We start from the raw sequence: 23444 nt of genomic DNA on the forward strand, positions 1-23444 counted from the left end.
GATATGGATTTGACTGGGTTAAGCAAAAGTGGATGAAAGAGGATATTTATTTTAATGTCCTAATGGGTCTCCCGCTATATCGCTCCTCAATCAGGAGGCTGCCAAATAACAACTTGTATATATAGAAAAAACGGCCCACGGCCCTTCACAGGAACATAATCACACAAGAATTGACTTCGAGTCAAAGAAGAAGACATTAGGACAGGTGACCAAAAGCTTGGTCAGACAGGTAGGTTTTAAGGAGCGCCTTAAAGGGGGAGAGAGAGGTCGAGAGACTGAGAGGTTTAGGGAGGGAATTCCAGAGCTTGAGGTGTAGGTGGCTGAAGGCAGGGCTGCCAATGGTGGGAGGAAAGGAGTGGGGATGCACAAAGGGTCTGAATTGGAGGAGCGCAGAGATCTCAGAGGGTTGTAGGGCTGGAGGAGGTTACAGAGATGGGGAGGAGTGAGGCTATGGAGGGATTTGAATACGAGGATGAGAATTTTAAAATTGCATGTTCCCGGACCGGGAGCCAATGTAGGTCAGCGAGCACAGGGGGTGATGGGTGAACGGGACTTGGTGCGAGTTAGGATACGGGCAGCAGAGTTTTGGATGAGCTGAAGTTTATGGAGGGTGGAAGATGGAGGTCGGCCAGGAGAGCATTGGAATAGTCCAGTCTGGAGCCAAGATCAGGTGGGGGAGGGAGATTTTCAAATGGGGAATGGGATTAAGTTGCCTATTCTGTAACTGAGAGATTCTTGCTTTAAAAAAAGAAAAGTTTCCTTCCTTTCATCAAGTTGACTGTTGTCTGTCTCATGGTTCAAGTTACTCTGTTCATTACGAGTCCTGTCTAAACACTGCAAAGATCTGACTAAAAACTGGACAATCATTTCTCCTGTCCACTCTCTGCTTTGAAATCAAATCAATATCATCTGATGACTTGAAAAAAGTTAATTTCATGCAGATTGTAAATTTTACATTGGAACAGCCCAAACTGTGGCAGCTGGAGTTGGGAAGTGTGGGTCATCCACTTTGGATCTGAATATTTTCTTAATGGTGAGGGATTAGGATCTGTGGTAGGGCAACGGGAATTGTGTCCATGTACACAAATCACTAAAAGCATTGATGAGGGTTTCAGCAGCAGATGAGCTGAGGCAGGGGCGGAGACGGGCGATGTTACAGAGGTGGAGGTAGGCGGTCTTGGCGATGGAATGGATATGGGGTCAGAAGCTCATCTCAGGGTCAAATAGGAAGCCAAGGTTGTGAACAGTCTGGTTCAGCCTCAGACAGTGGCCGGGGACAGGGATGGAGTTGGGGACTAGGGAATGGAGTTTGTGTTGGGGACCAAAGACAGTGGTTCGATCTTCCCAATGTTTCAATGGAGGAAATTTTGGCTCATCCAGGACTGGGTGTTGGACAAGCAGTGTGACATATCAGAGGTAGCGGAGGGGTCAAGAGAGGTGGTGATGAGGTAATGATTGGCTTTCTATTTTTTGAGTCTGACACAAAATTTGCATGCAGAGTGTAACACCCAAGTGTGACATGTATTATGTACATAGATAAATAGATATACAAATAGATGCAGGGAAATTCTTCATTGTACAACCAATGTGGAAACAGATCAAATGGAAAGTTTGCATCTTGCTGATCATTGTCTTTCCAGCAGTATGTGTTACCATGGACTGAAAACCACGGCAAATGTTAAAGGTGTGTATATGGAAAATTTGCTGTGGTCTCTGTGGCAGCCATGTGCTCACAAAGATTTCCTCTGGTTCTTATTGTTGGAAAAATTCTAAAAGTGTTCGAGAGCAAAGTTCAAATAAATGAATCGTGAACTTTCTTGAAACAGCAAGTGCATGTGTTTCCAAGGAGAGAAATGATTGAGGAACATGGTAAGAGGGACGACTAGGTGGGCTTGAGATCAGACATAAAGGGGTGGCCTTGTTAGGTCTATTGTCCTTCTAACAGACATAGAAGAGCAAATTAGATGCAAAAGTGGGCAGTGTGAAAGGAATTAAGAGGCAAACGGACTGTCAACATTTGTGTTAGTATTGGACTGAGAAGTATATTTATGTCTATAAAGTAATTTTGGGATGACACTCCCTTGTTGGACTTTAATATTTTTGGTGTTTCTCAGTTTGGAGCTTCTCAATCGTGCTTGCTGGCCTCCATGTTGACAGACACCCATCTACAGAAAGAACCAAAATAATTGCTTTCACTCACATAGTCACCCAGCATGGCAAGCAGAAAAATACTCGACCAAGCAATCACCCACTTACCCCTGATCCTGGCAGCATGTTTCATTCTATAATCGGGTCCCTCATCGCATAAACATTCCACCATGCATGCCCTGTGACGTTCCACAACACATAGTCTGTGAGTGTTTCATTCAGTGTTATTGAGGGAACTGGTTGTTGGCACAGATTGAGAGACAGCCACTATGCCGCCATAAATGTGATCTTCCTGTTTTCTATTTTGTTAGTACTGTACATTTGGCTCCAGCTCATCCCTTAGAGGCTCCACTTACTGCGTATATTAAAGACCTTTCATGTGAAACAACATTTTCAAAATGGCTGAAAATCTGCTGGAGTCTTTGTTTCCAAATGCTCCCTCGGAAGCTTTGTGCTTCCAGGCCTATTCCATCACTTTAGGCTGCAAGGAGCTTCAAGTCTCACACCATCCCAACTTGGAAATATATCACCGTTCCTTCATCATCGCTGGGTCAAAATCCTGGAACTCCCTTCCTAACAGCACTGTGGGAGAACCTTCACCACACGGACTGCAGCGGTTCAAGAAGGCGGCTCACCACCACCTTCTCAAGGGCAATTAGGGATGGCCAATAAATGCCGGCCTCGCCAGCGACGCCCACATCCCATGAACGAATAAAAAAAAATGTCCTGTCTCCATATATATTTACAAAAAACTGCTCCTCATCTCTTTTTGAGCCACATGTAAATCCAAATGTTTGTATTGCTTTCTCGCAATCTCATTGGCCAATAATAATCATTCTGTTTGCTTCTGCTAGTTTTCGAAAAAATGGAGCCAAGATGGGTGGATGGAGTTAAGTTGATTAGGGAGAATATTGCAGTGCTGGAGAGAGAGGATGCCCTGGAGGGGTCAAGGACAGAATCTATTTGGTTAGAGTTAAGAAACAAAAGAGGTGCCATTACACTACTGGGTGTATTCTATAGGCCGCCAACTAGTGGGACAGATATAGAGGAGCAAATTTGCAGGGGAATTACAGAGAGGTGCAAAAGCTACAGAGTAGTGATAATGGGGGACTTCAACTATCCTAATATAGACTGGGATAACAATAATAATATAAGGGGCAAAGAGGGGAAGGAATTTTTGAAGTGTGTTCAGGAGAACTTTCTTGACCAGTACGTCTCCAGCCTAAGGAAGAAGGCATTGCTAGATCTGGTTCTGGGGAATGAGGTGGGCCAAGTGGAGCAAGTGTCAGTGGGGAAACATTTAGGGAGCAGCGATCATAGTATCATAAGGTTTAGAATAGCTATGGAAAAGGACATGGACCACTCTAAAGCAAAAATACTCAATTGGAGGAGGGCCAGTTTCAGTGGGATGAGTACAGATCTGGCCCGGGTAAATTGGAATCAGATTGGCAGACAAAACTGTAATTGAACAGTGGGCAGCCTTTAAGGAGGAGATGGTTCAGGTACAGTCTAGGTAAATTCCCACAAGGGAGAAAGGTAGGGCAACTAAAGCCAGAGCTCCCTGGATGACAAAAGAGATAGTGACTAAGATGAAGCAGAAAAAAAGGATGTATAACAGATGTCAGGTTGATAACACAAGTGAGAACCAGGCTGAATATAGAAAGTTCAGAGGGGAAGTGAAAAAGGAAATAAGAGGGGCAAAGAGAGAACATGAGAATAGACTGGTGGCTAACATAAAAGAGAATCCAAAAGTCTTCTACAGGCATGTAAACAGTAAACAGGTAGTAAGAGGAGGGGTAGGGTCAATTAGGGACCAAAAAGGAGATCTACTCATAGAGGCAGAGGGCATGGCTGAGGTACTAAATGAGTACCTTGCATCTGTCTTTACCAAGGAAGAAGATGCTGCCAGAGTCTCAGTAAAGGAAGATGTAAGTGAGATACTGGATGGGCTAAAAATTGATAAAGAAGAGGTACTAGAAAGGTTAATTGTACTTAAAGTAGATAAGTCGCCCGGTCCGGATGGGATGCATCCTAAGTTGCTGAGGGAAGTAAGGGTACAAATTGCAGAGGTATTGACCATAATCTTCCAAACATCCTTAGATACAGGGGTGGTGCCAGAGAACTGGAGAATTGCAAATGTTACACCATGGTTCAAAAAAGGGTGTAAGGATAAACCCAGCAACTACAGACCAGTCAGTTTAACCTCGATGGTGGGGAAACTTTTAGAAACGATAATCCGGGACAGAATTAACAGTCACTTGGACAAGTGTGGATTGATTAGGGAAAGCCAGCACGGATTTGTTAAAGGCAAATCATGTTTAACCAACGTGATAGAGTTTTTTGATGAGGTAACAGAGAGGGTAGATGAGGGCAATGCATTTGATGTGGTGTATAGGGACTTTCAAAAGGCGTTTGATAAAGTGCCGCATAATAGGCTTATCATCAAGATTGAAGCCAATGGAATAAAAGGGGCAGTAGCAGCATGGATACAGAATTGGCTAAGTAACAGGAAACAGAGAGTAGTGGTGAACGGTTGTTTTTCGGACTGGAGGGAGGTATACAGTGGTGTCCCCCAGGGTTCAGTACTAGGACCACTGCTTTTCTTGATATATATTAATGACTTGGACTTGGATGTACAGGGCACAATTTCCAAATTTGAAGATGACACAAAATTTGGAAGTGTAGTAAACAGTGAGGAGGATAGTGATAGACTTCAAGAGGACATAGACAGGCTGGTGGAATGGGCGGACACGAGGCAGATGAAATTTAACGCAGAAAATTGCGAAGTGATACATTTCGGTAGGAAGAATGAGGAGACGCAATATAAACTAGAGGGCACAATTCTAAAAGGGGTCAGGAACAGAGAGATCTGGGACTTTATGTACACAAATCATTGAAGGTGGCAGGTCAGTTTGAGAAAGTGGTTAAAAAAGCATACAGGATCCTGGGCTTTATAAATAGAGGCATGGAATACAAAAGCAAGGAAATCATGATAAAACACTGGTTCGGCCACAGCTGGAGTATTGTGTCCAGTTCTGGGCACCGCACTTTAGGAAGGATGTGAAGGCGTTAGAGAGGGTGCAGAAGAGATTTACTAGAATGATTCCAGGGATGAGGGACTTCAGTTACGTGGATAGACTGGAGAAGCTGGGGTTGTTCTCCTTGGAACAGAGAAGGTTGCGAGGAGATTTGATAGAGGTATTCAAAATCATGAAGGGTCTAGACAGAGTAGATAGAGAGAAACTGTTCCCATTGGCAGAAGGGTCAAAAACCAGAGGACACAGATTTAAGGTGATTGGCAAAAGAACCAAAGGTGACATGAGGAAAAACTTTTTTACACAGCGAGTGGTTAGGATCTGGAATGCACTGCCCGAGGGGGTGGTGGAGGCAGATTCAATGATGGCCTTCAAAAGGGAATTGGATAAGTACTTCAAAGGAATAAATTTAAAAGGCTACGGGGATAGGGCGGGGGAGTGGGACTAGCTGGATTGTTCTTGAATAGAGCCGGTGTGGACTCGATGGGCCAAATGGCCTCCTTCCGTGCTGTAACCTTTCTATGATTCTAGGTCACAGGTCAGCAATGATCTCATTGAATGGCGGAACAGGCTCGAGGGGCTGAATGGCCTCCTCCTGTTCCTATGTTTCTACCATCTTAATTGGTAAACTTGCCATGTTTATTAATCAGTGAAGATGTCGACTGTAGGACCAGGTAAAGATTTCCACTTTATTAATGAGTAGATTTACATTTTCTAGGTGAGTATAGGGGACTGGTTAGTGAAGAGAGCAAGTGGAGCCAATCTGTGATTGGGTGGAGATACCTGGTGTGTGATTGGGTGGAGATGCCTAGTCTGTGATTGGGTAGAGATGCCTGGTCTGTGATTGGGTGGCGATGCCTGGTCTGCGATTGGGTGGAGATGCCTGGTCTGTGATTGGGTGGAGATGCCTGGTCTGCGATTGGGTAGAGATGCCTGGTCTGCGATTGGGTGGAGATGCCTAGTCTGTGATTGGGTGGCGATATCTGGTCTGTGATTGGGTAGAGATGCCTGGTCTGTGATTGGGTGGAGATGCCTGGTCTGTGATTGGGTGGAGATGCCTAGTCTGTGATTGGGTGGCGATGTCTGGTCTGTGATTGGGTGGAGATGCCTGGTCTGCGATTGGGTGGAGATGCCTGGTCTGTGATTGGGTGGAGATGCCTGGTCTGTGATTGGGTGGAGATGCCTGGTCTGTGATTGGGTGGAGATGCCTGGTCTGTGATTGGGTGGAGATGCCTGGTCTGTGATTGGGTAGAGATGCCTGGTCTGCGATTGGGTGGAGATGCCTGGTCTGTGATTGGGTAGAGATGCCTGGTCTGTGATTGGGTGGAGATGCCTGGTCTGTGATTGGGTGGATAGGTCCGGACCATGATTTAGCCAATCGGTTTATATTTTACCTCCTGGTTTGGTTTCCACGCAGCCAATCAGCTGCTCGCTGACTGCATTTCCTAGCAACGCGGTAAACAATGCGTTTGCTGGGGCCGGAGCGGCGGGATCGGACACTCCGGACACTCGGACAGAGCAGCCCGCCTGGGGCTGGAGCACCGGGGAGGCAGAGCTGGAGAAGGGGCTGGGGTCCGGGGGACTGGTCAGTGCGGGTCCGGGGGACTGGTCAGTGCGGGTCCGGGGACTGGTCAGTGCGGGTCCGGGGACTGGTCAGTGCGGGTCCGGGGTCCGGGGCCTGGTCAGTGCGGGTCCGGGGTCCGGGGGACTGGTCAGTGCGGGTCCGGGGGACTGGTCAGTGCGGGTCCGGGGACTGGTCAGTGCGGGTCCGGGGTCCGGGGCCTGGTCAGTGCGGGTCCGGGGTCCGGGGACTGGTCAGTGCGGTCAGTGCGAGTGTGGGTGAGCGGCCTGAGCGGCGGGTGCTGTGGACACAATGAGCTCCGCACTCGCATCCCTGGGCCGGTTGAGGAAAGTCTCGCTCCCCCTGCCCGAGCTGCAGGAAGGCGGGTAAGTGGCGCCTCTCCCTCCAGACAATACCTTTTGCTGCAAATAAGCGGATAAATGTTGACCCTGAATTTAATCTCTGGGGATCCTGGTCAGCGCCAGGGTGACAGTGCCTGACTTCACCAAACTGACCAAACCTGGCACAGACCCACAGTGTCCGCTTCCCATTTCCATTCAAAGCAGGAATTTATGCTGCACATCCTGGACTACCTGCACCCCACCCCCCCCCCCCAGCTCCTTCACAACCCCCCCCCCCAGCTCCTTCACAACCCCCCCCCCCCAGCTCCTTCACAACCCCCCCCCCAGCTCGTTCACAACCCCCCCCCAGCTCGTTCACAACCCCCCCCCCCCCCAGCTCGTTCACAACCCCCCCCCCCCCCAGCTCGTTCACAACCCCCCCCCCCCCCAGCTCGTTCACAACCCCCCCCCCCAGCTCGTTCACAACCCCCCCCCCCCCCCAGCTCGTTCACAACCCCCCCCCCCCCCAGCTCGTTCACAACCCCCCCCCCCCCCCCCAGCTCGTTCACAACCCCCCCCCCCCCCCAGCTCCTTCACAACCCCCCCCCCAGCTCCTTCACAACCCCCCCCAACCAAAAAATAAAGGAGGGGGGAGAGATTCCAGTTGGTGAGGGAAATTTATTCCAATTCCGCCCAACCTTTCTGCTTGTTGAAGTTGAACCAAGGCCTCATCAGAACAGAATCATGTGGATAAGGAACTAACTCACTGTATGACACTTTAGTGCTGCACTGTCAGAAGTACAGTGTTTAAAGCGAGGCCCCGTCTTCTCTCTCAGGTGGATATAAAAGATCCCATGGCACTATTCAAAGAACAGTAGGGAAGTTCTCCCCGGTGTTCTGGGCAAATATTTATCCCTCAACCAACATCACTAAAACAGATTATCTGATCTGATATGTGCTTGAAGAGGAATAATTTGCGGGATTATGGGGAAAAAGCTGGGGTGTGGGACTAAATTGGACAGCTCTTTCAAAGAGCCAGCACAGGTATGATGGGACGAATGGCCTCCTTCTGTGCTGTATGATTGTATTGTATTCCATGATCATTATCACATAGGAAGTTAGTATCACCATAGGTTCCAGCTTCCTCAGTGGACATCATAACATGCAGAAAATGACTGCGTAGCCTTTAGGTTCTTACTAAAAATATTCACGCCAGAACTTGGCTTGTACCTCCAGGAGCCCTGGCACACTGTCAAAGGCAGTCCGGGTGGGAATGCATCCTAGGTTACTGAGGGAAGTAAGGCTGGAAATTGCGGAGGCGCTGGCCACAATCTTCCAATCCTCCTTAGATATGGGGATGGTGCCGGAGGACTGGAGGATTGCAAATTTTACACCCCTGTTCAAAAAAGGGGAGAGTGATAAACCCGGCAATTACAGGCCAGTCAGTTGGTGGCGGGGAAACTTTTAGAGACAATAATCCAGGAACAGAGAGACCTGAGGGTGCACATACACAAATCTTTGAAGGTGGCAGGACAAATTGAGAAGGCTGTTTTAAAAAAAAAAGCATATGGGATCCTGGGCTTTATAAATAGAGCATATAGTACAAAAGCAAGGAAGTTATGCTAAACCTTTATAAAACACGGGTTAGGCTTCAGCTGGAGAATTGTGTTCAATTCTGGGCCCCACACTTTAGGAAGGATGTCAAGGCCTTAGAAGAGATTTACTAGAATGGTGCCAGGGATGAGGGACTTCAGTTATGTGGAGAGACTGGAGAAGCTGGGGTTGTTCTCCTTAGAGCAGAGAAGGTTAAGGGGAGATTTGATAGAGGTGTTCAAAATCATGAACGGTTTTGACAGAGTAAATAAGGAGAAACTGTTTCCAATGGCAAAAGGGTCGGTAACCAGAGGACACAGATTTAAGGTGATCGGCAAAAGAGCCAGAAGCGAGATGAGGAAACACATTTTTACACAGCGAGTTATGATAATCTGGAATTCACTGCCTGAAAGGGCGGTGGAAGCAGATTCAATAGTAACTTTCAAAAGGAAATTGGATAAATACTTGAAGGGAAAAAATTTACTGGGCTTTGGGGAAAGAGTAGGGGAGTGGGACGAATTGGATAGCTCTTTCAAAGAGCCGCCACAGGCACGATGGGCCGAATGGCCTCCTCCTGTGCTGTACCTACTATGAAACTATGACACTGTATTGGTCATGGATTTCTTCCAGGAAGCCTGGAGAAATACATGTATTATCATTTCACAAAATGGCAAGATCCCAACCGAATGCAAGGGTTTATGTCCCAGGAATGTGATCCTCAAACAGTGCAGGTGGGAATTGTCAGCTCTGCTTCGACTTGGTTGTCTGACAGTTTCCCAGCATCTCCTGAACATTGCTGACCACACCTGATCTTTGGAGCATCCCACGTGGATGGGAAGGTCGCTGAGAGCATTCGACAATATGGGACGGTGCTTCTGGAATCACTGCAACTTTTAATTTTGGATTATCTTCGTGTGTAACATAAAGTGATCAGAAAATCCAGGGTGAGAAAAGGCCATTTTGCCCATCAAGCCAATTCTATCCAGAGTCCATGTCTAGTTATTCTATTCCCCACACCCCACCTGTTGATTCCCTACTTTAACAAACACTCATTTCCTTCCCCCTACCTCCCCTGGAAGAAAGAATCAAGCAGTGTTGAGAATCTCTCTCGAATCCTCTATCCCCTTCTCAACAATAGCAGTCCAGTTCCTTTCGAAGGTCTTATTTGAACCTGAATCGACTGTATTTTCCGGCAGTCCATTGCACATGCCCACTTTCTCGAGCAGAGGGGAGTTTGTCTTCATCTCTTGCCTTCCTGGAAGCTTCTGAATTTTAACAATTCCAAGTCCACACACATCTCGAATGGTGAGACCCATTTGACAATCACTTCCCAGCCGGGGCTGCCCGCCCTCACTACGGGTGGGGTCCATGTTGATGACCATTGGCCCCTCTCCACACAGAAAAGGAATGGTTTCCTGTGGCTGTGACACCATGAATAAAAAAAAACCTGACATTGTAACAGTGGAATAAACCACCCTCCCGCCTCAGAAAACTGATCACTCTGTTCTAAACAACGTCTTTCATGGTACTGCCAACAACTCCTCCCATTTATACAGCACCTATAATGTAGTAAAACATCCCAAGGCGCTTCACAGGAGCGATTATCAAACAGAATTTGACACCGAGCCACATAATGAGATTAATAGGACAGGTGACCAAAAGCTTGGGCAAAGAGGTAGGTTTTAAGGAGCGTCTTAAAGGAGGAGAGAGAGACGGAGGGGCAGAGAGGTTTAGGGAGGGAATTCCAGAGCTTCGGGCCCAGGCAGCTGAAGGCATAGCCGCCAATGGTGGAGCGATGAAAATCGGAGATATGCAAGCGGCAAGAATTGGAGGAGTGCAGAGATCTCGGAGGGTTGTAGGGCTGGAGGAGGTTACAGAGATAGGGAGGGCCGAGGTCATGGAGGGATTTGAAAACAAGGATGAGAATTTTAAAATCGAGGCATTGCCGGACCGGGAGCCAATGTAGGTCAACGAGCACAGGAGTGATGGGTGAACGGGACTTGGTGCGAGTTGGATACGGGCAGCAAGTTTTGGATGATCTCAGGTTTACGGTGGGTGAAACCTGATGAAAGGGAAATTTAGTTGGAAAATAGAGGAGGGTGAGCAGGTGGCAAAATGTGAAGCACAGAGTGAATCCTAGATTGGCACTGTTGGAGGTGCCATCTTTCGGAGGAGATGTTAAACTGAGGCCCCATCTACTTGATCAGAACCTCAGGATATCCCAAAGCACGTCACAGCCAATGAATTACTATTGAAGTGTAGTCACTGTTGTAATGTAAGGAAAGCCAGCATGGTTCCACAAACAGCAGTGAGATGAATAACGGGATAATCTGTTTTAGTGATGTTGGTTGAGGGACAAATATTGGGCAAGAACTTCCCTGCTCTTCCTCCGATAGTACATTTACATCCACCCAAGAGAGCAGATGGGGCCTCGATCTAATGTTTCATCAGAAAGACTGCCCCTCCGACAGTGCAGTGCTCCCTCAGTACTGCCCCTCCGACAGTGCAGTGCTCCCTCAGTACTGCCCCTCCGACAGTGCAGTGCTCCCTCAGTACTGCCCCTCCGACAGTGCAGTGCTCCCTCAGTACTGCCCCTCCGACAGCGCAGCACTCCCTCAGTACTGCCCCTCCGACAGTGCAGTGCTCCCTCAGTACCGCCCCTCCGACAGCGCAGCACTCCCTCAGTACCGCCCCTCCGACAGCGCAGCACTCCCTCGGTACTGACCCTCCGACAGCGCAGCACTCCCTCGGTACTGACCCTCCGACAGCGCAGCGCTGCCTCGGTACTGACCCTCCGACAGTGCAGCACTCAGTACTGCATTGGGAGTGTCGGCTGAGATTATGGACTCAAGTCTTTGGAGGGAGGCTTAAACCCATGACCTTCTGATTCAAAGGATGCTCCACTGGATCAAGGCTGACACTTTTAATTTGACTAAGTATACACTGCGTGTGATGTTTCTATTTAAGCGAGGCTAACACTTCCTCATTTTCGAGATATTTTCTGTTCTTCTGCTTTCTCCCCACCACTAGTGGACGAGGGGACAAGAGTGACTATAGAGGAGTCACCGCAGCCTCTGCATAGAATTACATTGAATGTGCAGCACAGAAATGGGCCATTCGGCCCATCAGGTCTATGCCGGTGTTTATATTTCACACGAGCCTCCTCCCACCTTACTTCATCTCACCCTATAAAACATATCCTTCTATTCCTTTCTCCCTCATGTGTTTATCGAGCTTCCCCTTAAATGCATCTATGTTATTCGCCTCAACCACTCCTTGTGGGAGTGAGTTCCACATTCTCACCACTCTCTGGGTAAAGATTTTTCTCCTGAATTCTTATTGGATTTATTAGTGACTCTGTTATATTTATCTATATATATATATATCTTGTATTTATATAAAAATTATATTGATAAACCTAATCACCTGCATGAAATAAGAATTAACATTGTGACAGAGCCCCGGGGGGTGGGGGGAGCAATTTGCTTTGGGCTGTCGTGCAAAACGGGTAATGGTGAATCAGCCGCCGCTTTTACACCCGCTGACAGGCGGCTGATTTGCTATTGCCCAGTTTGCTCTACAGCCCAAGACACATTTCACCCCGTACCCCCAGCGTTTCAATATCCTGGTGTTCCAGTTCGCTTAAAGTAACAGAATTCCTTCACTACAGCATTTTTCACAATTGTCTTCACCACAGAATAATACTTTCCAATTGTTTAGAACCAATATTTTCAGCTCTACTTTTAACTTTAATTAACATTGTTTGCATTTCCTTGAGACCCAAGTGTATATTAATTGCCCCGCCTCCCTCCAATCTCCTACCCCCTCCAGGCTCTTGGTGGGGTACGAGTGGCACAGGCTCCATCTGCCCGCTGTGTCACCCCCCAAGGGACAGTCTGAACAGTGAGTGTCAATCCAACTGTGGGGGCCTCGCGGCTGAGCTGACTTGATGTCACTCAAACAGGCACATTGCAGACAGTCAGTGGGTAGTAGTCAGGAGCTGGAACTCGAGATGATTTTATGGTAAAAGCCTGTAGTTTAAACCATGGGTCTAAAAAGTCATAAATGACTTAATCTTCACTCTAGTGCTTTCTGGTGTCCTCTAAAAGAACAAAATGTAAGAACTTGCATTTTTATAACTCCTTTCATGATCTCAGGATGCCCCAAAGTGCTTTACAGCTAATGAAATCTTTTTGAAGTATAGTCACTGCTGTAATGTAGGAAACGTGGCAGACAATTTGCGCACAGCAAGATCCCACAAACAGCAACAAGATAGTGACCTGTTTTTTAGTGATATTGGTTGAAGGATAAATATTGGCCCAGGACACCGGGGAGAACTCCCCTGATCTTGTTTGAAATAGTTCTGTGGGATCTTTACGTGCACCTGAGAAGTCAGACAGGGCCTCGGTTTAACGTCACATCTGAAAGACAGCATCTCCGACTGTGCAGCACTCCCTCAGTACTGCACTGAAGGATCAGCCTAGATCTTGTGCTCAAGGCTATGGATTGCGGCTTGAACCCATAATCTTCTGACTCAGAGGTGCAAGTGCTACCCTCTGAGCCACAACTGACACCTCGAAACCAATTGTAATTGTAGAAATTATTCTTTATTTTGTTCAGAATTTTTTTTGCCTCTTTCTGTTCAAAGCACTGAATAGAGAAAAAAGGAAAGACCTTGCATTTACTTCCACCTCCGTAACATCACCCGTCTCTGCCCCTGCCTCAGCTCATCTGCTGCTGAAACCCTCATCCGTGCCTTTGTTACCTCCAGACTCGACTATTCCAATGCTCTCCTGGCCGGCCTCCCATCTTCCACCCTCCATAAACTTGAGCTCATTCAAAACTCTGCTGCCCGTATCCTAACTGTTCACCAACCGTTCACACATCACCCCCTGTGCTCGCTGACCTATAATTGGCTCCCGGTCCAGCAATGCCTCGATTTTAAAATTCTCATCCTTGTTTTCAAATCCCTCCATGGCCTCACCCCTCCCTATCTCTGTAACCTCCTCCAGCCCTACAAACCTCCGAGATCTCTGCGCTCCTCCAATTCTGGCCTCTTGCCCATCCCCGAATTTCATTGTTCCACCATTGGTGGCCGTGCCTTCAGCTGCCTGGGCCCTAAGCTCTGGAATTCCCTCCCTAAACCTCTCTGCCTCTCTCTCCTCCTTTAAGATGCTCCTTAAAACCTACCTCTTTGACCAAGCTTTTGGTCACCTGTCCTAATATCTCCTTATGTGGATTGGTGTCAAATTTTGTCTGATAATCGCTCCTGTGAACTGCCCTGGGAGGTTTTACCACATTAAAGGCGCTATATAAATGCATGTAGTTGTTGCTGCTGTTGTTGTTGTTGTGCCGTCATTGCTGTCTCAATACAATATGTGCTATTGTTTTATTTTCTTTGGGTGTATTTCCTACAGCAAGCGAGCAGTGTGCTTTGAAAAGGACAGTTACACAGGTAAGGCAGGCCAGCGTTCGGGGACATTTTCAAAGTCTGATCCCAATGTACTCTGTTGCCGTGGTAACCAGCAGTAGCCATTGAAAAGTCTCATGTCCCAGGTCCAGCCCGTGACTCTGCACCGTAAGGACGTTCCCCATCAGAGCCTGTCCGACGGTCCTGTGGGTAACTGCCCCCTTCCAGTGTCCCCTCCCCAATCTCCACTGAGCCAGCTGACCACCGGAGTAACAAGGTAATGGTCAGCCAGGACTCCTGCCCCTACTCACCATTGTGACCCCCACTGAGAGGTGCCCGTCTGGATATAGGTGAGGACAGGATCGAGCTAGGCTCTGACGTTCCTTCTGTTAACACTTTTGTTTATTATTAAAAAAATCAGACATGGGGTGGGGGGGTGGAAAGGCTGTTGGAATGACAGTCAAGAATCATCCATTCAGGTAGGGAAGAGTCTATTCCCCCTCCAATTGGCCACGGGAAGGAGGGGCACTGTGAGGATGGACATGTCAGGTGACTAATAGGGGGAGTGTGGGGGCGGGGCACCATGAGGATGGACATGTCGGGTGACCAATGGCCGGAGAGTGTGGGGGCGGGGCAGTAAGAAGCAGGAGATCATGTGATGAACCCTCCAGGAATACATCCAATCAGAGTTGGCAACCCTCAGACATCGGCCCCTTTTAACGTGCGAGCCGCAGTCCCCGGACCCTGATTGGCATTTTAGGTGGGAACTGGTGGGATCCTGTGCCATGCATACCCCGACCCCCCACCCCCACAGGCAATGGAGCCGAAGAGGCCCAGCCAAGGGCAGATTGGAATTATTTTTGTGGGGCCCGCAGGGAGGAGCTAGGAGTACAGACCCCAGGGGCGCTGTTGACTTTCGGATGGGCTGCCGATCGCCTGTCCCTGCGGTGATGGGGGGGCCGTCTCTACCTCCCTTGCTGGCGGCCTAAGACACCCAGTCACACCCAGTCTGGTATTGATGAACACCATGCACATCACTGAAAGGATGAAGCCGACCCTAACAGGAAGGAAACAAGGTCAGCACAAATTGACAATAAATTGGCCACCTCACTCTGACAGCCCTCGCTGGTGTAGGGAATGGAATGGGAAGTGCGGCTCTGATGTGTGGGTTAAGGTACGTTGTTGAGACAGTGTAGAGGGAGCTTTACTCTGTATCTAACCTGTGCTGTACCTGCCCTGGGAGTGTTTGATAGGACAGTGTAGAGGGAGCTTTACTCTGTATCTAACCCATGCTGTATCTGCCCTGGGAGTGTTTGATGGGACAGTGTAGAGGGAGCTTTACTCTGTATCTAACCCATGCTGTATCTGCCCTGGGAGTGTTTGATGGGACAGTGTAGAGGGAGCTTTACTCTGTATCTAACCCGTGCTGTACCTGCCCTGGGAGTGTTTGATGGGACAGTGTAGAGGGAGCTTTACTCTGTATCTAACCCGTGCTGTACCTGCCCTGGGAGTGTTTGATGGGACAGTGTAGAGGGAGCTTTACTCTGTATCTAACCCATGCTGTATCTGCCCTGGGAGTGTTTGATGGGACAGTGTAGAGGGAGCTTTACTCTGTATCTAACCCGTGCTGTACCTGCCCTGGGAGTGTTTGATGGGACAGTGTAGAGGGAGCTTTACTCTGTATCTAACCCGTGCTGTACCTGCCCTGGGAGTGTTTGATGGGACAGTGTAGAGGGAGCTTTACTCTGTATCTAACCCGTGCTGTACCTGCCCTGGGAGTGTTTGATGGGACAGTGTAGAGGGAGCTTTACTCTGTATCTAACCCGTGCTGTACCTGCCCTGGGAGTGTTTGATGGGACAGTGTAGAGGGAGCTTTACTCTGTATCTAACCCTGTACCTGCCCTGGGAGTGTTTGATGGGACAGTGTAGAGGGAGCTTTACTCAATAGTACCAATAATGCACCAAAACAAACATCCTTAAACCGTTTGTCTCTTGCTGCAGAGGATGAGGCTGCGTTACTGAGTGAGATCCTGCCCCCTTCATCATGGCCTCGCACCACAGCTTCTTTTTCTTCCTCCTTGTCACTAAGGTCAAAGGCAAAAGGTAAAGTTTGTTATAAGGACCCTGAAACGTTGAGGAGCAATGGTACAACTTGATGTTGAGGGTGTAGATCTACATGTGATTCACAAAGGTGTAATTAAAAAAAAATGGAAGCTGAGCCAAAGCAGGCGATATTAGGAGGGGCAACTATAAGCTCGGTCAAGGGTGTGGAGAGACCGAGGGGTTCAGGGATGGAATTCCATAGTGTGGGGTCTAGATGGCTGAAGGTGCAGCCGCCAATGGTGGGACAGTGATGGTGGGGTGGGGTTGTAGGGGTGGAGGAGGTTACAGAGATTGGGTGGGGGGGGGGGGCACGAGATCATGGAGTGATTTGAACATTAGGACAAGAACTTTAAATTTGAGGCATTGGGGGAACAGGTGCCATTGTAGGTCAGGGGTGAGTAGTGGGCGGGACTTACAGCAGTATATGGGCAACAAAGATTGTGATGAGCTGAAGTTTATGGAGTGTGAAGGAAGGGAGCCCGGCCAGTAGAGCATTGCAATAGTCTTGAGATGACAAAGGCATGGATGAAGCTTTCAGCAGCAGATGGGCTGAGGCAGGGCTGGAGATGGACGATGTTACAGAGGTGGAAGTAGGCGGTCTTTGTGGTGAAGGAAATATCGGAAGCTCAGCTCATCGTTGAAAAGGATGCCATGGATTCGAACAGTCTGATTCAGCCTGAGACAGGGAAGGAGGAACAGAGTTATTGGCGAGGGTAGAGCTTGTGGCGGGGACCGAAGACGATTACTTCGATCTTCCCAATGTTTAGCTGGAGGAAATTGCAGATCATCCAAATTGGATGTCTGACAAGTAGTCTGAGGCAGAGTGGAGGGGTTGAGAGAGGTGGTAGAGAGATAAGACTGGGCGTCAGCAATGTACATGTGGAAGCTGACTCCATGCCTGCAGATGATGTTGCTGCCAAAGGGTAGCATTTAGATAAGCAAGAGGAGAGAGCCAAAGATAGAACCTTGGGGGACTCCAGAGGTAACAATGCAGGGACAGGAGGAGAAGCCATTGCTGGAGGTGCTCTGGCTCTGTTCCAATCTTACCTCTACGATCAGATAGGTGATTGGAACAAGCGAGGGCAGTCCACCAAGGTGCACATTGCAGGAGAAGCAGTGGAGGAGGATGGTGTGGTCAACCACGTCAAAGACTGCAGAGAGGGCAAGGAGGGATAATGCACCATGATCATAGTCAAGGAGGATGCCCTTTGTGACTCTGATCAGGGTTATTTCGATGTAGCGAGAGTGGAAACCTCGTCTGTTGTTAAGGCCACGGCCTGGGGAATATTGGTAGGAGAGTTTGTATGGAGGGAGAGGTCTAAGGAGAATAGGAGGGCAGTGAATTGAGAGAGTAAAGCGAGCAGAAATGGAAATTAAAATCACCGAAGATGAAGAGTAGCTCAGTGCAGAGGCTGAACGAGGAAGAGAGAGAGGGCATCGTGTGGGGAAACGCGGGGAGTGGGACTTGGGGTGGGCAGTACAGCATGAGGATTCTAATGAGAGGCAAGAGGGGTGGAACATGGTGCTGAGCTCCGAGAAAGAGAAGTAATCAGGATAGTACTAGAAACAAAAAGGAGATGGGCAGAAGGAATTTTCTTTCATGCAAAGGATTGGCAGAATAACACGAGTGGCTACTGAAGGGGTGAGACAGTTGCAATGTTTGGGAGGGAATTCAACAAGCATTTGAAGAAGAAAAATATTAGAGTATGGGGAATGAGCAGGGAAATAGGATTAAAGTAGAGAGCTCCGGCCTGGGGCTACCCTCTGTGCTGGGTCCTATCATTCTATTATGTGTTGGATGTTGAGGTAATGTTGATTTAATGTATTTGGTGTTTTCCGTTTCTTTCACATTGTGTTTGTGTGTCTCTAGACTCGAGTCCCGGTGACACTGAGCTCATGTCCACTATGGTGAAGCGGCTGACTGAGTTGGAACAGCGGGTCCGAGGGCAGACACAGGAGATCAACAGGAAGGTGAGGGAGCTTCCCAGCCAGTGCCACGAGGGAGCTTCCCAGCCAGTGCCACGAGGGAGCTCCCCCAGCCAGTGCCACGAGGGAGCTCCCCCAGCCAGTGCCACGAGGGAGCTCCCCCAGCCAGTGCCACGAGGGAGCTCCCCCAGCCAGTGCCACGAGGGAGCTCCCCCAGCCAGTGCCACGAGGGAGCTCCCCCAGCCAGTGCCACGAGGGAGCTCCCCCAGCCAGTGCCACGAGGGAGCTCCCCCAGCCAGTGCCACGAGGGAGCTCCCCCAGCCAGTGCCACGAGGGAGCTCCCCCAGCCAGTGCCACGAGGGAGCTCCCCCAGCCAGTGCCACGAGGGAGCTCCCCCGCCGCCCGCCCTGTTATAACACTGCAAAGCACTGAAATACTTTCTTCAACAGAGGTTCAATCATATTCTCTTTCTTTTTGCAGAACCAGAAAATTGCTGTATTGGAAGAAAAGCTCAGTGTGCTGCAACTGTCTAAAGGTACGGTCCGTTTCATGACTGAGAATGGATGCTGTGTAACAAAGATGCAGTGTGGTGTGAAGTTCTGCAGAGACCTCTGCATTTTATTTATAATTGTTTGGGTGCTTATTGCAGTATTGTCAAATTTGCTGATGACACCAGGCTTCATGACTAGATGGTAAACCTTTATAAATCACTGCTTAGGCCTCAGCTGGAGTATTGTGTTCAATTCTGGGCACCACACTTTAGGAAGGATGTCAAGGCCTGAGAGGGTGCAAAGGATATTTCCCAGAATGGTGCCAGGGATGAGGGAATTCAGTTTATCTGGGGAGACTGGAGAAGCTGGGATTTTTCTCCTTAGAGCAAAGTAGGTTAAGGGGAGATTTAATAGAGGTGTTCAAAATTATGAGGGGTTTTTATAGGGTAGATCGGGAGAAACTGTTTCCACTGGCAGGAGGGTCGGTAACCAGAAGTCAGAGATTTAAGATAATTGGCAAAAAAGCCAGGGGGGAGATGAATTTTTTTTTTACGCAGTGAGTTGTTACGATCTGGAATGCGCTGCCTGAAAGGGCGGTGGAAGCAGATTCAATAATAACTTTCAAAAGGGAATTGGATAAATACTTAAACAAGGAACAATTTGCAGGGCTGTGGGAAAGAGCAGAGGAGTGGGACTAATTGGTAGCTCTTTCAGAGAGCCGGCACAGGCATGGTGGGCTGAATGGCCTCCTCCTGTGCTCTATGATTCTATGACCAGTGAAGGGAAGATTGGAAGCATTCAAGCAGATCTCAGAAAGTTAATTAGATGGACTAAGAACTGCAGTTGGAATTTAAGGTGGAAAATATGTAAGGGGATGGTAATTGGTGCATGCAATGTGTGCGCCATGGCTCTATATCTTCAACAAAAGGGGGACAGGCAGAGGATTTGGGTGGTTGTCACCCACTGATGAAGTATCCAGTCAGTGTTATCAGCAAAGGTGAACCCAATACTCAGGGCAGCTCAAGGACATCTGACTGACTTGTACATAAAGAAAGGTTACATTTGTTCTGTCCAACTGTTTGGTAAGGGCACATGTGCAATATTCAGTACCCTTTCTTCAAAAAGACATTGATGTATTAGACAGGGTTCAGAGAAGAGGGATGGGAATGGTTCTGTTATTGGGACAGGGTGATGGAACTGAACTCATTCTAATTGCAGAAAAGCATGCCAAGGGTACATGATCCGAGTCTTTCAAATACTGAAGGGTACAGGTAATATAGATGAAATATAATATAGGTTAAACTCTGGGGACGAGAGGGCACAAACACTGAGAAGGACAGGAGATTACAAGAGATTTCTTCCCCAAAGAGTGGTGGGTATGTGGACTGGACTCCCATCAACAGTAGTTAATAGTTTGTCTCCCTCAGACTCCATAATCACCTGCCTGCAGGACACTTCTATAGAGGGATGGGAGCAGCATTGATGCGGGAGGCTGTTGCTCCTATGTGGATGGAGGAAGGAGACGACAGCTGGCATCAGGAGGATGATTCTCCCATCGTAATTCCAGTAGCCCCATGTACCTGTGAAGCTAGAAATCCAATTTCAGATTGAATACTATTAAGCTGCCTGACTGTCACACCTACAGCTTGCTCTGTGATGCGTGAGGAGGGTCAGTATATGGGGTAAGGAGGCTTTGACTCATCACAGGCACAATTTAGTCCTTAGTGGTGGAGTTAAAGTGGGCCTGTGACTCTCTACAACCCTGGGTTCTGATTTTTCATGTAAAGAAGCCCACATGGTTTAATACAAGGCCGTGACTGAAGGAGCCTACATATTGAAGAATGAGGGTGGGGGAGCGGGGGGAGGGAGGGAGGGAGGGAGGGGTTAACAAACTCTGCAATGGATAATTGTTCCTGGACCATGTTATATTTTTATATTGACATCAAATTGTGACAGACATTAAAGACAGAATTGGGTAATGTGATTGGGAGATGGGAATAATGGGATTGGAAGATTTGTCTTCTTATATTAAGCCTTGTTTCTCTTTACTTTCCTTTTTCTGAACAGAAACAGCTGGTGAGCCCAAAAGGCAGCAGGAGCTGGAAAAATACCTTCAGCTTCAGAATCAGGTGTGGGAAATGGAGGTAAGAAATCAGCCTGAGTCTCAAAATTGAGACTCATCGCATCATCTCCCACTCAAACTCATTCTTTTCCATGACCTTCTCACCTCCCTCACTTCCCTTACTCCAAACACTGACCCCTGGGGCACTGTACTCAATCCCCTCTCCCCCCAATCTCTCACTAGTACTCTGTTTCTGTTTTTTTTTTGGTCTGATTTCTTATCCCAGATTCCCATGCATTGTGTTTATTTAGAAGCCTTTCATGTGGAACTTGGTAAAAAGCTTTTTAAAAATCCAAATCATAGAAAGTTCCGTCATCTACTTTATTTGTGATACCCTCAATGATCTTCCCCTCTCGGTCCATGCTGACTGTATCTGAACAGGTGCTCCTCTAGGCCACTGCTTGGAATGGTTTCCATCATTTTACATGAGAATGTTAGGCTAATGGCTCTGTAGTTTCCCAGTGCAGATTTCCCATCTCCCGTATCATCCGTTACTGATGCCTGTCCTCTACAGACTTTCTCCCTCGTATTGTTCAGTATTCCAGGGCATAAGCCCTTGGGTCAGATGGTATATTATTACTCAGGCCACTTCTTCCTCCTCACTGGTTTCAAAATCTTCTAAGATATCCTTTATCCTACAATAATTGCTTAACAAGTCCACATGTTCCTCCCAACTGATCATTTCCTTCACCTCCAGTTACTCTGCCACTTTTATCCTTCAGAGTTCTCCCTTCCTCCCTTATCAGTCTCTTACTGATACCTCTTCCAGAGACTTGAGCACAAAATCTAAGCTGACACTCCCAGTGCAGTACTGAGGGAGTGCTGCACTGTTGGAGGTGCCCTCTTTCAGATGAGATGCCCTCTCAGGTGGATGTAAAAAGATCCCATGGCACTGTTTGAAGAAGAGCAGGGGAGATTTCCTGGGTGTCCTGGGCCAATATTTATCCCTCAACCAACCTCACTAAAAAAACAGATTATCTGGTCATTATCACATTGCTGTTTGTGGGATCTTGCTGTGCACAAATTGGCTGCCTCGTTTCCTACATTTCAATAGTGACTACACTTCAAAAGTATTTCATTGGCTGTAAAGCGCTTTGGGACGTCCTGAGGTTATGAAAGGTCCTGTATAAATACAATCTTTCTTTTTCTTTACTATTAGAATATGGAAGCATGTATCATTATTGTGTGTCTCATTTTTTTTTATTTGTTCATGGGATGTGGACGTCGCTGGCGAGGCCGGCGTTTATTGCCCAATCCTAATTGCCCTTGAGAAGGTGATGGTGAGCCGCCTTCTTGAACCGCTGCAGTCCGTGTGGTGACGGTTCTCCCACAGTGCTGTTAGGAAGGGAGTTCCAGGATTTTGACCCAGCGACGATGAAGGAACGGCCGATATATTTCCAAGTCGGGATGGTGTGTGACTTGGAGGGGAACGTGCAGGTGGTGTTGTTCCCATGTGCCTGCTGCCCTTGTCCTTCTAGGTGGTAGAGGTCGCGGGTTTGGGAGGTGCTGTCGAAGAAGCCTTGGCGAGTTGCTGCAGTGCATCCTGTGGATGGTACACACTGCAGCCACAGTGTGCCGGTGGTGAAGGGAGTGAATGATCACATCTTTTGCTATGTTCCTCATTTTTGTAGCCAGTATCTTTTCCACATTTTCCGATACTCCCAGACTATCTCTCCCTGTCCTCTGTGGGCTTTGGATAATTTGTTTCCACTTTTCCCTTCAACTATTTCACTCGGAGGGTTGTGAATCTTTGGAATTCTCTATCCCAGAGGGCTATGGATGCTCAGTCGTTGAGTTTATTCAAGAACGAGATTGATAGATTATTTTGACTGTAAGGGAATCAAGGGATATGGGGATCAGGCGGGAAAGTGGAGTTGAGGTCAAAGATCAGCCATGGTCTCATTGAATGGCGGAGCAGGCTCGAGGGGCCTTATGGCCGACTCCTGCTCCTAATTCTTATGTTCTTATTTTGGGAACTTGTTTAATATTGAAAACGTGTATCAAAGAATACTAACACACAAGCTATTTTTGATTTATTTTTTATGACTGACAATTTTCTAAGCTGCCTGTCTTTCTTCTGGGCTCTCATGATGCCATTTATGGGGAGATTCCCAATGGGTCTGACTGTCTCCACTGGAAACTGTGAGGGATGCAACTTCAGACTAGCCGAAGGCTGACCTCTAGCTACATGACCCCGGAAAGAAAGAACTCATACTTGTGTCACACCTTTCATGTCCTTAGGACATACCAAAGTGCTTTACAAACAATTAATTACTTTTTTTTTTAAAGAGTAGTCACTGTTGCTTTTGTAGGAAAACCTGGCAGTCAAATTAGCGCACAGCAAGATCCCACAAACAACAATGAGATGAACGACCAGTTAGAAAAAGAGAAAATGTGGACATGTATAGCTAGAACCTCTGAAGGGAAAAGATAGGTTATGGCATTTCAGATACTGTGCTAAAGCATTGATCCTCTCTTTGCAGAAGCTGTCTGACGTGCCAAGTGTTTACAGCATTTTCTGTAATTTCAGATTTCCATTTTAATTTTATTTGAACCACTAGTTAACCTGCTTTTGCTGGTGTTGGTTGAGGGACGAGTGTTGGCCAGGACACCGGGAGAACTTCCTGCTCTTCCTCCAATAGTGCTGTAGGATTTTTTACATCCATCTAAACAGACAGACGTCTGATCCGAAAGAGGGTAGAGTAAGGTGTATC

The 23444-nt window shown here is 47.9% G+C and overlaps 1 protein-coding gene across 2 annotated transcripts in view; it reads left to right on the forward strand.

Moving 5' to 3' along the window:
- Positions 1-68: 68 nt before the first annotated feature.
- ubxn11 (UBX domain protein 11) overlaps positions 69-23444 on the forward strand; it is a 70911-nt gene continuing 47535 nt past the window's right edge. Inside the window, exons 1-6 of one of the 2 annotated variants that reach the window (XM_068006913.1) lie at positions 69-229; positions 14096-14133; positions 16090-16191; positions 18062-18162; positions 18598-18652; positions 20676-20752. In XM_068006913.1, the coding sequence (XP_067863014.1) occupies positions 18088-18162; positions 18598-18652; positions 20676-20752 (207 nt within the window). In that variant the 5' untranslated portion in view covers positions 69-229; positions 14096-14133; positions 16090-16191; positions 18062-18087. Of the gene's footprint in view, positions 230-6913; positions 7131-14095; positions 14134-16089; positions 16192-18061; positions 18163-18597; positions 18653-20675; positions 20753-23444 lie in introns of those variants that run through there. The other variant, XM_068006912.1, reaches the window with a different exon arrangement.

This window comes from Heptranchias perlo, chromosome 26 (assembly GCF_035084215.1).
Source record: "Heptranchias perlo isolate sHepPer1 chromosome 26, sHepPer1.hap1, whole genome shotgun sequence".
Classification (NCBI taxonomy): Eukaryota; Metazoa; Chordata; class Chondrichthyes; order Hexanchiformes; family Hexanchidae; genus Heptranchias; species Heptranchias perlo.